Raw genomic sequence first — 12,638 nt, 5'->3', positions numbered from 1 at the left:
CTTGCAGCGGGCGCACACACGCACATGGCTCCAGCTTGTCCCACTTTTATTTTTTTCTACGTGGCTCTTCCTTGCAGCAGTCACTTGACCTGACTTTCGGCAATACTCCATTCATTCACTCCCACATCCTCTGTGACCTGGGAAAGGCCAGGGGAGCAGGCAGGAGGCTCGTGCAGCCCCACCCCGGCCAGGATCTTCAGGAATTGGGACAGGAAGGATACACCCTTCACCTGCGGGAGAGGTCTGCAGATCTCCCCACTTTGCGTTATTTCCACATGCCTCAGGCTTTGTCCGACGGGTCATTTTTCTTGTATATTTTTTCCTGATTCCCCTCTTTCATGGCCGCATATCTGGCTAACGTGAAGAGATAGTCGCTGAGTCTGGAGGGACAGAGAGAAGTCAATGGGATGATTTGAAATGAGAGATCAATGCTAACTGGGTCCTTCCCATGTTAGCCTTCAAGGAGGAAATATAAATCAAGCCCTAGGAACACTGGGCAGGACAGGGGTACGCAGCCAACTCGGCCTTGATGGATGGCCCTCCAGGCCCTCTTCTGTGACTCAGGTGACAGGGCTGAGGCCAGTGCTGCTGGACGAGGCTGCTACCCCCACCCAACCTCACAGGGCTGATGCACCTAATGGCTGGTTCCTGCACCTGCCAGCAACTGGGACTGAGACACCCCAAACTGGAGAGGCCCAGCCTGCCCTTAGGATGGCCGCAATGAGTTCAGAAAGCCGCCTACCTCTCAGTGGTTCCCCCACTTCTCCTTGTTCCCATGTTGAGCACTGACCACCACGCTCCTCCTCCTCTCCCGCCCCAATCCTACTCTCTTGAGGCCAGCTCCGTGCCAGGTCCTGCTGGAACCTTCCCAGACCCACGTTCCCACTGGGATCGTGCCCCCTCTGCCAATGCCTGACTGTCTCTCTGGGGGTGGGGGTTGGGACCAATGGAAGAGATTCTGCTCTGGGGGTCCCCCCCTCCTGGAGGGTGGTGACATACTTTTATCTCACGTGCTCAGTGCCACTTTCCTTGCTGAGGGAATGAACTGGCTCGGCCCACACACTCTGGACTATAATGTTCCCCAAAGATCACTGCCATGATGAGGAATGGAACCTTCCTCATTCCCTTCGGGCCCACCCACTTCCCAGGAAGAATGGAGCTGCTTGGGTCATAGCCCAGTGGGAAGAGTGACCACAGCAAGGGGCCAGACCCTGGCTGTGAAGTCACTTTCTGGACACCCAGGACAGCTCCCAGGGGCCCCTGGGTTCTCAGCCTGCCCCTGGGCCCCCAATTGCATTAGCCAAGGCTTTAACAGAATCTGGTGGAGCCTCCTCAGGGCCAGCCCAGCTCACCGAGTCCTGTGCAAGGGGGCCCTGGGCTCGGATGGCCCTGAACCCGCTTGGCCGTGCTGTCTCTTCTCAGTTCACATGGCCCCGGGGCCTTGCAGGGAGGGGCTGAGAGATCCCAGCCTGAGCTCCCTGGTCCCTCAAACCTGAAAGTGGGCCCCTTGCTACACACTGTCCCTTTGTTTTTATGTTTTGTGCTGCCGGTTTTTTAATAGCCTCTCACAGTGAAATCGTCACCTCCCCAGGGAAAGGGACGGTGCCTGCCTTGTTCTCAGCAGCATCCCTGTGGCTGGCCCAGCACCCAGCACGTCGCAGACCCTCCATGGGTATGAAAGGAATGAAGGAGCATGTGGAGCCCCTGGCCTTATTGTTACTTGCCACAGTGGGCCTAGTTTTTCAGAGGGAGGCCTGGGATGCCCCAAATTCCATCTGAGTACCTGTTTAAGAACTTGGCCACGTTAGCGTCCGTCTCACCCATCTGGACAAGGGGCACCACACTGTAAGGAGAGGAAACACCACATCACGTGCACTCCGGGGTCCCGGGGCTGGGTCCCACGCCAGCTGCTCCTTGCCGGTCCGGGTGCAGACGTACCAGACAGTGGACTGCCATCTGCCCTTGCTAGGCCCCTCCTGCACGTCCCCTCTGCCGCAGAACACTTGCTGGGAGGTGCTCCCCCCAAACCAAGGCTCTCCGTCTGTGGCCCCTGCCCAAGTGGCTTTTCCATCCCTTAGGCATGTCTCTACCTCCCTGTCCTATGTACCGAGGACCCATCCTCCGTAGGGGGCCCATGGCTGGGCCTTTGGGTTTCTCCAATTTTTTGCTATTATAAGCACTGCCGAGGTGGCTAGTTTTGTACAAATAACTGATTTGTTCTTTTGAGGCCGGAGCTCTGTTACCCGGGAGCTCTGTTACCCAAGATCGCTCTGGCCAACTGCTTGGGCCCAAGAACCTTCCATGAGTGAGGAAAGTTTGATGATGGGAGGCTGTGGACAGAGCTCAGCTCGGGAGCAGCTGGCTCACCGCCCTGGCCAGACGTCACCTCTCTGAGCTCCAGTTCCCTGACTCCTGTATGCTGGGGGCTGCGACCGCCTCTCTGCCAAGGTTATCACGTGGCACCAATGAAATAAGGAACAGGAAGTGCCCAGCACAGCCCTGCCGACTCTCCAAGTGGGGCTTTCCTTCCACTTCTCTGGAAAGCTGGCTGGCAGCTGCTCTCCGTGTCCATGGAGGCTTTGCTGTGAGCTCTTTTAAAGTTTCTCTGAAAAGGCTGTTGGGAGCTCTTGGGGGACCCCCCCACACCTGACTCCACGTCAGAGGTGTCGGCACAGTGGCTGGTGGGTCTGTGGCGAGCTTCCCCCTTAGGCCCCCCAGAGCCACAGGGGCTCCTCTGGGTTCTTTTCTACCCAGCAGCCGGCAGGGTCCCTTCATGTCACCCCACGGCCTAAAACCCATCATCCATGGCTTCCTGGGGCTCTCAGGACAGAGGCAGACCCCTCTGCACCGATGAGGCCCCGCAGCCTCTGGTCTCACTGTGCCCCACACGTTCTCGCCCTGGACCCTGACACTCAGCTTCCTTTGTGTCCATTCTGCGCAGGGTCACCTCTGCCCCGACTATCCCCTCACACCGAGCACTGCCCCTCCCCACCCCCCACAAGCCTTCAACTTCTGCCTCACAAGGCATCCCTGTGCCCACACACGTCCTTCACAGCCCTGCTGATGGTGTGATGTCCCCTGAGGACAGACACCTGGTCTGGCTGGTGGCCACCTGGTATGGCAAAAATGGCAGGCGAAGGTCTGTCCACTGCCGGCTGCAAGGCATGGAGCCAACGCCCCCGGGGCCTGCCCCGTCCTCTCCCTCGGCCCCCTTACCGTCTCTCTGCTCGGCGACACACAGCCCGGCAGAAGTGCAGCACAGAGCTGCTCTTGCCTCCCGACTGCAAGGAGAAAGTGGGTGTTGGCAGGGGTGGAGGAGGTGGGAAACCGGTGTGGGGGGGCAGGCGTGCCCACAGCAGCCAGATGGGCTGGCAGATACATAGGGCCCTGTACCAGTGGGCAGTGTTCTGCTTCCAGGGGCCCTGCAGGGGTGGGGGAGAGACTGGTGAGGGTCTGGAGGGGACTCGAGAGGCTGGGGGGCGGCTTCTGTCACCGGCAAAAATTAAAGAGAGGACTCAGTCAATGTCTGCGTTTCCAGGAACACGCCTGGCTGGCAGCCACCCTCTGGGTGAGACCCCGCAGTGCCCACCGGCAGGATGAAGGCTGTGAGTGGGGGCAGCTGGCTGGAGTACTTGTCGATCCACTGCTCCAGCTCCAGGATACACCCTGCCTCGAGTGCGGCGTGTCCTGAGGGATGGAGAAGCAGAAAGACACGGCCATGACATCCACGGCCCGCCAGACCAAGGAAACCACCCCTGCATCCCTTCTGCCCAGATGTTCTGCAAACCCCTCCCATGGGCTCGGGAGGTCCTTCCTTCTCAGGGTGTAGGGGCCAGGCTGCCAGGGGACCCAGGGGACACCCAGGACAGAGTCCCCCCCACACCACCTCGGGCCCTCCGAGCACAGAGACATTACTTAAGTGAGCCTCCCTGGCTGAGGAGCGTGGCGTGGCCAGAGCAGAGCCGACATCCTGCAGCGAGCACTGGATCTGGGGAAGCAAAACAGGGCGAGAATGAAGATCCACTTGCGGCAGGCCAAGCAGAGATGACGGGCTCCGCATGCAGAGGTGCTCCCTGGGCGGGCCTGGCGGGGACGCTCCGATCCCTTAGCTAGCCGGCATTTGGAGGCTGATGAATTAACAAGGTTGGCCTGAACCCTATGCACGCCAGCTCTGCTGAGCGGGGCCCTGGGTCCCTCAGGGATACCTGGGTCACACCAATGAGGAGTGACAAGCACCCAGTGACGGCCCAGTGACAGGTATCTTCTCAACCTGTCTTCACCTCCCTCGTGCCTAGGGCCCTCGAGGTTTTTCCCTTTTCTCTAAACTGACAGCTTTGGTTTTCCACTGTAGGACAGCTGAGCCAAGACCCCAAACATGACAGTGCTTTCTAAACCACGAAGGACGAGCATCTGGGAGAACGTGGTCAGCCCCTGCATGACAACGAGCCACAGGCACCCGTGCCAAGGACACCCGCAACACCACCTTGGACCCCGTGCCTAGCCAGAGTCCACTCAAGCTGCATGGAGGGCTGTCGGGTGGGTGGGAGCCTGCGGCTTCTGTGAACACAGTCACGGTGACAGCCTGCCAGGAGCAGGACATGGTGGAGGAGAGCAGAGGCCGCCCACCCAGCAGCGGACAGGAACCCTCCTTGGGCTGCGACTTGGGTGAGTTACTTGAGTGAGCCTGGTGTCTCTGGGGCTTCCGGGGGGAGGCAGGATAACAATATTACCCCAGGGCTTGGCCTCCTGCAGCGTCTGCCCCTAGGACTGGAGGGAGCTGGCACCGGTTTGGGACTAGGACCCCAGCTCTAGTTGATTCCTGACCGGCATCCCCATGCAACATGGACAATGACCTCCAGCTCAAGTGCTTTTGCGAGGAGGGCAAGGCCCAGGCAGCGCTCCTGGGTAAAAACTCACAGGCTGCACCCTCAGGGGGCCCTGGCCAGTGGGGAGACAGACGGATAAGACCATCTCACCATCTTGGTGGTGCCCGCGGGGGGCCAGATGAGTAGCCCAGGCCCCAGAGGAGGTGATGTCGATGCTGTGACCCAGAGGACAAGGGCCTCAAGCACAGGTCAGCTCATCATGTCACTGGCCCACCTTCCCAGACTTTTCCCTCTGCAAACTCTGCTCAGAGATGAGCACATCTAGAAATGACCACAGGGGATATGGGGATATGACCATTTCTCCATTGTGAGGCTACAAACTATCCTCCAGTGCACAGAGGGGCCTTGTTCATAGAATGTTCCAGCAATTGAAGCCTCCCATCCTTCTGCAGCCCCCTCACTACCCTCCATCTGTTCCCAGGAGCCTAAGTGAGCTCTGGCCTGGCCTGGAGGACTGCAGTAGGCTTAGGGCTGACCTGCAAGGAGCAGTTTCTAGTCTCGGGTCACCCTGTAGACTGTAACCTTGTCTTGCATGTTTGGGGGTGGGGGGCGTGTCCCTCTCCACTGCCGAAGGCCTGTCTGGGGGCCAGAGCCTCTATGCTTCCTAAGTTGCATAACACGAATACTAACAGCCACAAAGTCCGAGGGTGGAGGGCTTACTGAAGCTGGCCTTCCTGGCTTTCTCCAGCCCAGAGGCTGCTGATGTCCGGGCCCGGAGCACTCTCTGGTGTGGGGGCTGTCCCATGCACTGTAGGATGTTACCTGCGTCCCTGGTCTCTGCCGCCCAGATGCCAGGATCGCCCCACCTCCACTTGTAACCACCAAAAATAACAATAGATGCTGCTGAGCATCCCCTGGGAGGGGGCAGAATTGCCCTGGGTCAAGTCCACGGCACATGACACTTGCCCCCCAGGTACTGGCCTCACCACCTGCCTGGGAGGGAGGATGGTGTGTGTCCCTGTTTGGCAGGTGGAGAAACTAAGGCTCCCAGAGAAAGAGCGATTAGCCCCGGGTGGCAGAGAGAGGAAGAAATGGTCACATGGCAAGTGCGGTCACGGCCGCCTGGCCGCACGGATAATAGCCCAGTGTGGGGTGAGACGGTATTACTTACTTTCTGAAGCTCTTCAGCAAACGGGTGGCCTTTCTCAGTGATGAATTCCAAAGCAAACCTATGAGGAAAAAGAAAAGAATCTACCTCTAACAGAACGTGCCTGGGCCCTGCCTTACATGAGGCAGCCAGTTTGCTGGGGCGGGTCACCCAGCTAATACTGCTCAAACACATGGGGTAATTTTCTTGCTGACAAGAAGAATGTCAGAACCTTTCACTTGGTTAGCAGACGTGTGTTGCTCAAAATGCCTTTTCTCATACCCATTACTCAACCAGTCAATGCTTCCATTTTCCGTGCCAACTCCGGCCCAGTCCAGGCAGGTCTGTATGAGCGCAAGGGACACAGGCTCTGTTCGGCAGGACAGGGAGATGACTGCATGTGAACTGAGGTCAGCACTCCGGAGGAAAGGGCCGGAGTCCTGTGAGCCTGGCCTTGGCTGGGGTTCAGGGAGGGCTTCCTGGAGGAAGCAGTGCTAGAGGTGGGACTCTGAAGGCTGAGTAGGAGTTCCCTGGGAAGGCAAGTGGGACGGGGAAAGCCAAGCACCCCAGGTGCAGATCAGGACCCCAGCTCCTGTTTCCCTCCAAACTCTGCACCCTCTCTCTGCACCAGGCAGAGTCCCGGCAGGGAAAAGTCAGCGGTGCCTTCGCAGGATTCCTGGAGGAAAGGATGGCAAAGGGACTATCAATAGAGTATGGGAAGAGTTCTGGAAACTGACACTGGGTGGCAAAGATGAGGAAAAGTAGGGGCCTGAAGGGGCAAGGGAGGGTCAAAGGTGTCACCACCCCAGGAGAGCTGGAACCCCAATGTGCAGCTGGCTGGGCGAGAGTCGCTGGGGAGCAGGAGCAGAAATGCTCCCACACCTGCCTCCACTAATGTCCCATCTGCTGGTGCCTCCCATTGGCTGGACCCACCCAGAAGCTAAAGAATGAGGGGACTGGGGCTGACAGTGTTACCACATGATGCAGGCCACGTCCTGGGCACACCAGCGAAGACAAGAGTGAACGGCCTCCGAAGGGCCAATGAAGAACCCCCAGGGCGCCTCGGTAGCCCATCTCACAGTGAGAACTAAATAGACATATGTGTCATTTATCATCTAGTGTGGGACAGCTCTGTAGGCTGGACACGTCTGCCCTGGGCACAGCACTAGCCTCCTGCCTGGCACAAAGCAGGGGCTCATGTCCCTACGACACAGGCCAGACATTGGCCCCTCCTAGGAGGTTAGCGGCATCAGGCCCCCACTGCCTGCAGATGTCCCTCTAGTGTCTGTCTGCTCCCCAGCCCCAGAGCTGGGCTCTGGGAGCATGGGCTCCATGGAGCACTGGGGCTAAGGCGCTCTCCTGGGCATGCCTGGCACATGGAGATGCTCGTTCACGTGCTGACAAAGAAGCCACCGCTGAGGCATCCCCGGTCTCCTGCCCACACGGACTGGGGGCTGATGGTTTGCTGAGTTGCTTGACTCAAACTGTGGATGCACACCTCACCATCCTACCCCTCGGCCCACATCATCTGGTATCTGCCTCTCCCTGCCGCCCTCACACACAGACCAAAGCGTCTGCCTTCTCTACTCTGCTGGCCAACCGTCTGCATCTGCCATTATCCGTCCTGAGCACCTCACCTAGTACTCGCCTGAAGAGTGGGGGAGCTGGGGGTGGGGTGGGGCGAGGCAGCTTCAGACAGGAGCAGGCAGGGCAGAGGGAAAGGAGCCTACAGCCCAGGAGCCTCAGGGACCAGAACACAGGCCCTGCACCACCAGGCCAAGGCGGGTTCCTTGAGGGCTGGCAGCCCGAAAGACCAGCCAGCACTCTTGGGAGCTTCGCGTGAATTACGCAGACTGAAGCCAGTTCAAAATCAACCTCAAGGCCAATCCCGTTGGCCTTACCCAATAGCTGAACTTAATTCATCCGTTGTTCCCACAGCTTCAAACACTTGGTCATCTTTCGATCTCCTTTCTCCAGTGAAGGTGCTAGAAAACCCTGTGAAAAAATGTTTAGCCACTCAAGTGAAGATTTTTAAAATTTTTTTGATATGCTCCTTTTAAAAAAATTTTCCAGTAAGTAAATAAAATTTTTTTTTAAAAAAGAGGGGGGGCGCCTGGGTGGCTCAGTGGTTTAAGCCTCTGCTTTCAGCTCAGGTCATGATCTCAGGGTCCTGGGATCAAGCCCCACATCAGGCTCTCTGCTCCACGGGGAGCCTGCTTCCTCCTCTCTCTCTCTGCCTGCCTCTCTGCCTACTTGTGATCTCTCTCTCTGTCAAATAAATAAATAAAATCTTTAAAAAAATTTTTTCCACCTGAAGTATAACATATACGCTGAAAAGTGTTCAAACCGTAAGAGCACAAGCTAGGGGCATCTGGAGGGTGCAGTCAGTTAAGGGTCTGCCTTTGGTAAAGGTCATGATCCCGGGGTTCTGGCATTGAGCCCCGCGTTGAGCTTCCTGCTCAGCATGGAGTCTGCTTGAAATTCTCTCTCTCCCTCTGCCCCTCCCCCCGCTCGGGCTCTTTCTTTCTCTCAAATACATAAAATCTTAAAAAGAATGAAGGGTACGTGTTGAAAAATCGCCACTGCCTGAATATACCCGTGATCAGCAACCACATCGAGAACTAGAATAGGATCAGATCCCCACAGCCCCCATGGACCCCGTTTCTGTTGCTACTCCTAAGGGTAAACCCTACCCTCACTTCTTTCCTGATACACTTTTAAGCCCCCCAAATCATGGACGAACCATCCTGCTAAAGAAATGAGACACAGAGGGACATATTATGTATACATCATAATTATATTTCACATAAAATCGAAGTCCTCTGTATCTCTGCCTAGGTCACAATTTGCCTGTTCTCTCCTAACCACAGAGAAAGAGCACACCTGCTCCCTGAAGCCGGGAGCAGGCCTGGCACTCACAGGCAGGCTGTGGTGTTCTCCTGCTGGAACTCGGATGAGTTCAAGGAAAACCATCTTACCGAGGTCCAAACGAGAGCCTCCCTAATCATGTCTGAGCCCAGAACACTGCCCAAACTGTAACCATGACCAAACATCCCCATTTTCTGGCCAAGGCGAGGGACCACTCTTTCTCTATTATAGCTGTAGCCTCTCTTTGTCTCTCCCACCTTCTAGCTCAGAGTGATTTAAGAAATCCAACTATAAAATTAGCCTTGCTTCCTACAGCATCCAATCCAGAGCGAAAGCCCCACTTCCTGGAACTCTCCCACAGTCACCTACCATAAGCCCGGTCCTACAATGAGGTCTTTCCAGTATCTTCTCACTGAGCCCACGGTGTGCTATGCAAGGAGCTAAATGACCCAGCTTGACTGGACCACATTGTCCTTCGGGGTCTCTGCTGGAGGGCATCAACACTACCTTCTGCTTGTTGTCTCTGGGCACATTTTCTTTCCCCTTTTTTTTTATTGTGATAACATATATGTACACAAAATTTACTGTTTTAACCATTTCTAAGAGTACAGTTCAGTGGCATTAAGTGTCTCCTGTACATGTTCACACTTTTACTACATAGGCATAGACCCACCAAAATATACATACACTAGTAATCTGCACAGTTTTAAACTTTAGAAAATGTGTCAGACTGACATGTTCTTCCACATCTCACGTTTTTTTCTGTATGCTACGTTCCCGTATTATTTTTTTTTCAAAGATTTTATTTATTTTTTTTAAGATTTTTATTTATTTATTTGACAGATCACAAGTAGGCAGAGAGGCAGGCAGAGTGAGAGAGAGGAGGAAGCAGGCTCCCCGCTGAGCAGAGAGCCCGATGTGGGGCTTGATCCCAGGACCCTGAAATCATGACCTGAGCCAAAGGCAGAGGCTTTAACCCACTGAGCCACCCATGCGCCCCCAAAGATTTTATTTATTTATTTGACAGACAGAGATCCCAAGTAGGCAGAGAGGCAGGCAGAGAGAGACAGAGGGAAGCCGGCTCCCTGCTGAGCAGAGAGCCCGACATGGGGCTCAATCCCAGGACCCTGAGATCATGACCTGAGCCAAAGGCAGAGGCTTTAACTCACTGAGCCACCCAGGCGCCACTGTTTATTTTATTTTTTAAAAAGATTTTATTTATTTGTCACAGAGAGAGGGGAGCAGCAGGCAGAAGGAGAACAAGGCTGCCCGTTGAACAGGGAGCCCGATTCGGGACTCAATCCCAGGACCCTGGGATCATGACCTGAGCTGAAGGCAGACGCTTAACCAACTGAGCCACCCAGGCATCCTGTTCTGGTATTGTTTAAATAATCAAAGTAATATCCGCTCATTACAAACAATAATAGGATAGAATAGAAGTATGTACCATAAACAATGAAAACCCTTCTGTTCGTTCCCTCTCAAAACTCAATCCCTCTCCCAGGTGTAAGCTTTCAGACTATTCTACGCCTATCTGAACACATACATACATACACACACAACACAGTTTTATCGAGGTGGATTCAATTACTTGGATTGTTCTGCAACTGGCTTTTATCACTTAATATATCTTAGGCATTATCCTGGGCATCTAGGGCACTTGGGTGGCTCTGTCAGTTAAGCGCCTGGCTCAGGTCATGATCCCAGGGTTGTGCAACTGAGCCCAGCACTGGGCTTTGTGCTCAGGGCAGAGAGTCTGCTTCAGATTCTCTCTCCGTCTCCCTCTGCCCCTCCCTCCCACTCGTGCATGTGTTCTCTCTCTCTCAAATAAATAAATCTTTAAAATATATATATTTTATATAGGTCTTAGGCATCCTTCATTTCATATAACATTTAATATTTATTGAGATCCATTACATAATTTTTAAGGACTGGGAACAATTTGGCAAAACTTTTTTTTTTAAGATTTTATTTATTTATTTGACAGAGACACAGCGAGAGGGGGAACAGAAGCAGGGGGAGTGGGAGAGAGAGAAGCAGGCTTCCTTTTGAGCAGGGAGCCCAATGCGGGGCTCAATCCCAGGACCCTGGGACCATGACCTGAGCTGAAGGCAGACGCTTAATGACTGAGCCACCCAGGCGCCCCAACAAAACTTTAAGATGGAGCTGACTTTTTTTTTTTTTTTGGGTGCATGTTTCACTTGCCCCTACCTTTGTCTCCTGTTTTGGTGTATATCTTGGGGATCTTGGGTGTCTTCGAGGAAGACTGCGGCCTGAGGAGAAACAGACATCAAGACATGGTGGGTGGGAATGGCTTACCCAGTGTGACACCACCCTCAGTGGGTCTCATCTTGCTGCTTGTAGCCTTAGAGGCAGCATTTAACCCTCCTCTGCTGACACCATTCCCCTCTTTCTTCCTAGTTCTACCCTTTTGGGTGGGTTCTGTGTCTTGCCCACATCCATAACTGCAGAGTAGCTCATGCTCAATAAATATTCACGGAGTTTACTGATCACTTTCCATAGTCTCTCCACTGTGTTGGATTCCTGGCATTATCTCCTAGAATCATCCGTGGAATCTTTCCACAGCCCCAAACGTAGGAGATACCTACACCCTTCATTTCACGTGGAGAAAACTGGAGTTCACAGGTCGAGACCTGCCTTCCCAGATCACCCAGGAACACATAAGGCTGGGATTCATGCCCAAGACTACCTTACTTCCCCCAAACTCCTACTTCCACCCATCCAAACTCTTATCCTCTATTCCACAAGTCTCGGCTTCTCAGAGAGAAAGCCTATCTAGGCCACTAACATTCTGTGAAGCTTCAGGTACACTCAAAAATGAAAAATTGCTAAAACAGAGTCAAATTCTGGCATTTTCAAATTGCCACATAAAGCCTTTAATACAGGCTTCAACACTGAAACCCGCCATTGCGAGGTTGTTCAAAACGTTCCGTTACTGGATCTATGAACTACATGGATCCATTAATTCATGGTATGCTTCAGGTTCTGAGGTCCAGCGATGGGCTGCAAATTTAAAGGTCTACGATGACAGCCATCTTCGGAGCAAGTAGGTGTATCTCTGTGTCTTAAAGGAGAAACCGCCGCGGACATAGGTCAAAATCTGAACTGAGGCCCCACCTGACTGCAAGGCCTGGAACGATGGCCCTCCTGCCCCCCCCCCCTCGCCCCGTGGGATAGGCCCTGCCTGGACGCCTGAGAGCTGGGCCGCCTTCGGACCTGTGCAAAGAAATCTCGGTCTCAGGCTTCTCCTGTGCCCGCGTGGCCACGTGACCGCTTAGGCCTAAGAGAGGACGTCACGGGACAGCGGCGGCGGTGATCTCATAGCGGTGTGACGTCACCACAGCGACCACCATTCACGGCAGGTAGCCGAGCAGCCCGCCCATCAGGCACTCACCCGTCCCCGTCTTTCACGCCCTGGGGGCGGTGGCTCTGGAAACGGCGACATAATAGCCTACCGGCGCCGACACCCCCGAGCAGGCCCAGACGGCACCCTAAGCCCCACACGGCCATGCGCCAGGCAGCTAGTCGGGGGCTGACCCCGCCAGGCTCCCGTCCAGGTCTGGGGTGACTCCACCTACCTCAGGCCGCGCCACCGTCAGCCGCCATTTTCCATTGGTCGGCGGCTCTCGACCGAGGGCGGGACACTCCCAGGGGCTTGTTTTCCATTGGTTTACTGAAGGGGCGGGGAAAGCCATGACTGAGCGTGGTCCCCACACCTATTGGCCAATGTTCAAGCCAACTGGTAAAGGGACGCCCCGGTCGCGCGTTTTTATTGG

At 54.9% G+C, this 12,638-nt stretch overlaps 1 protein-coding gene across 1 annotated transcript; it reads right to left on the bottom strand.

Moving 5' to 3' along the window:
- Positions 1-235: 235 nt before the first annotated feature.
- On the bottom strand, positions 236-12,410 carry MMAB (metabolism of cobalamin associated B). The gene is made up of 9 exons (XM_032847395.1): positions 12,257-12,410; positions 11,053-11,114; positions 7,875-7,968; positions 5,998-6,055; positions 3,916-3,988; positions 3,590-3,687; positions 3,217-3,281; positions 1,784-1,843; positions 236-380 (listed from the first exon to the last, which is right to left on the bottom strand). Exons 1-9 carry the CDS (start codon positions 12,370-12,372, stop codon positions 281-283), a joined length of 726 nt encoding a protein of 241 aa, XP_032703286.1. The 5' UTR covers positions 12,373-12,410; the 3' UTR covers positions 236-280.
- Between the last annotated feature and the right edge of the window lie 228 nt (positions 12,411-12,638).

The sequence above is a fragment of the Lontra canadensis genome, unplaced genomic scaffold (genome assembly GCF_010015895.1).
Source record: "Lontra canadensis isolate GAN:19392208 unplaced genomic scaffold, GSC_riverotter_1.0 scaffold187, whole genome shotgun sequence".
NCBI lineage: Eukaryota > Metazoa > Chordata > Mammalia > Carnivora > Mustelidae > Lontra > Lontra canadensis.
This window is presented reverse-complemented; position numbering and strand designations above follow the sequence as displayed.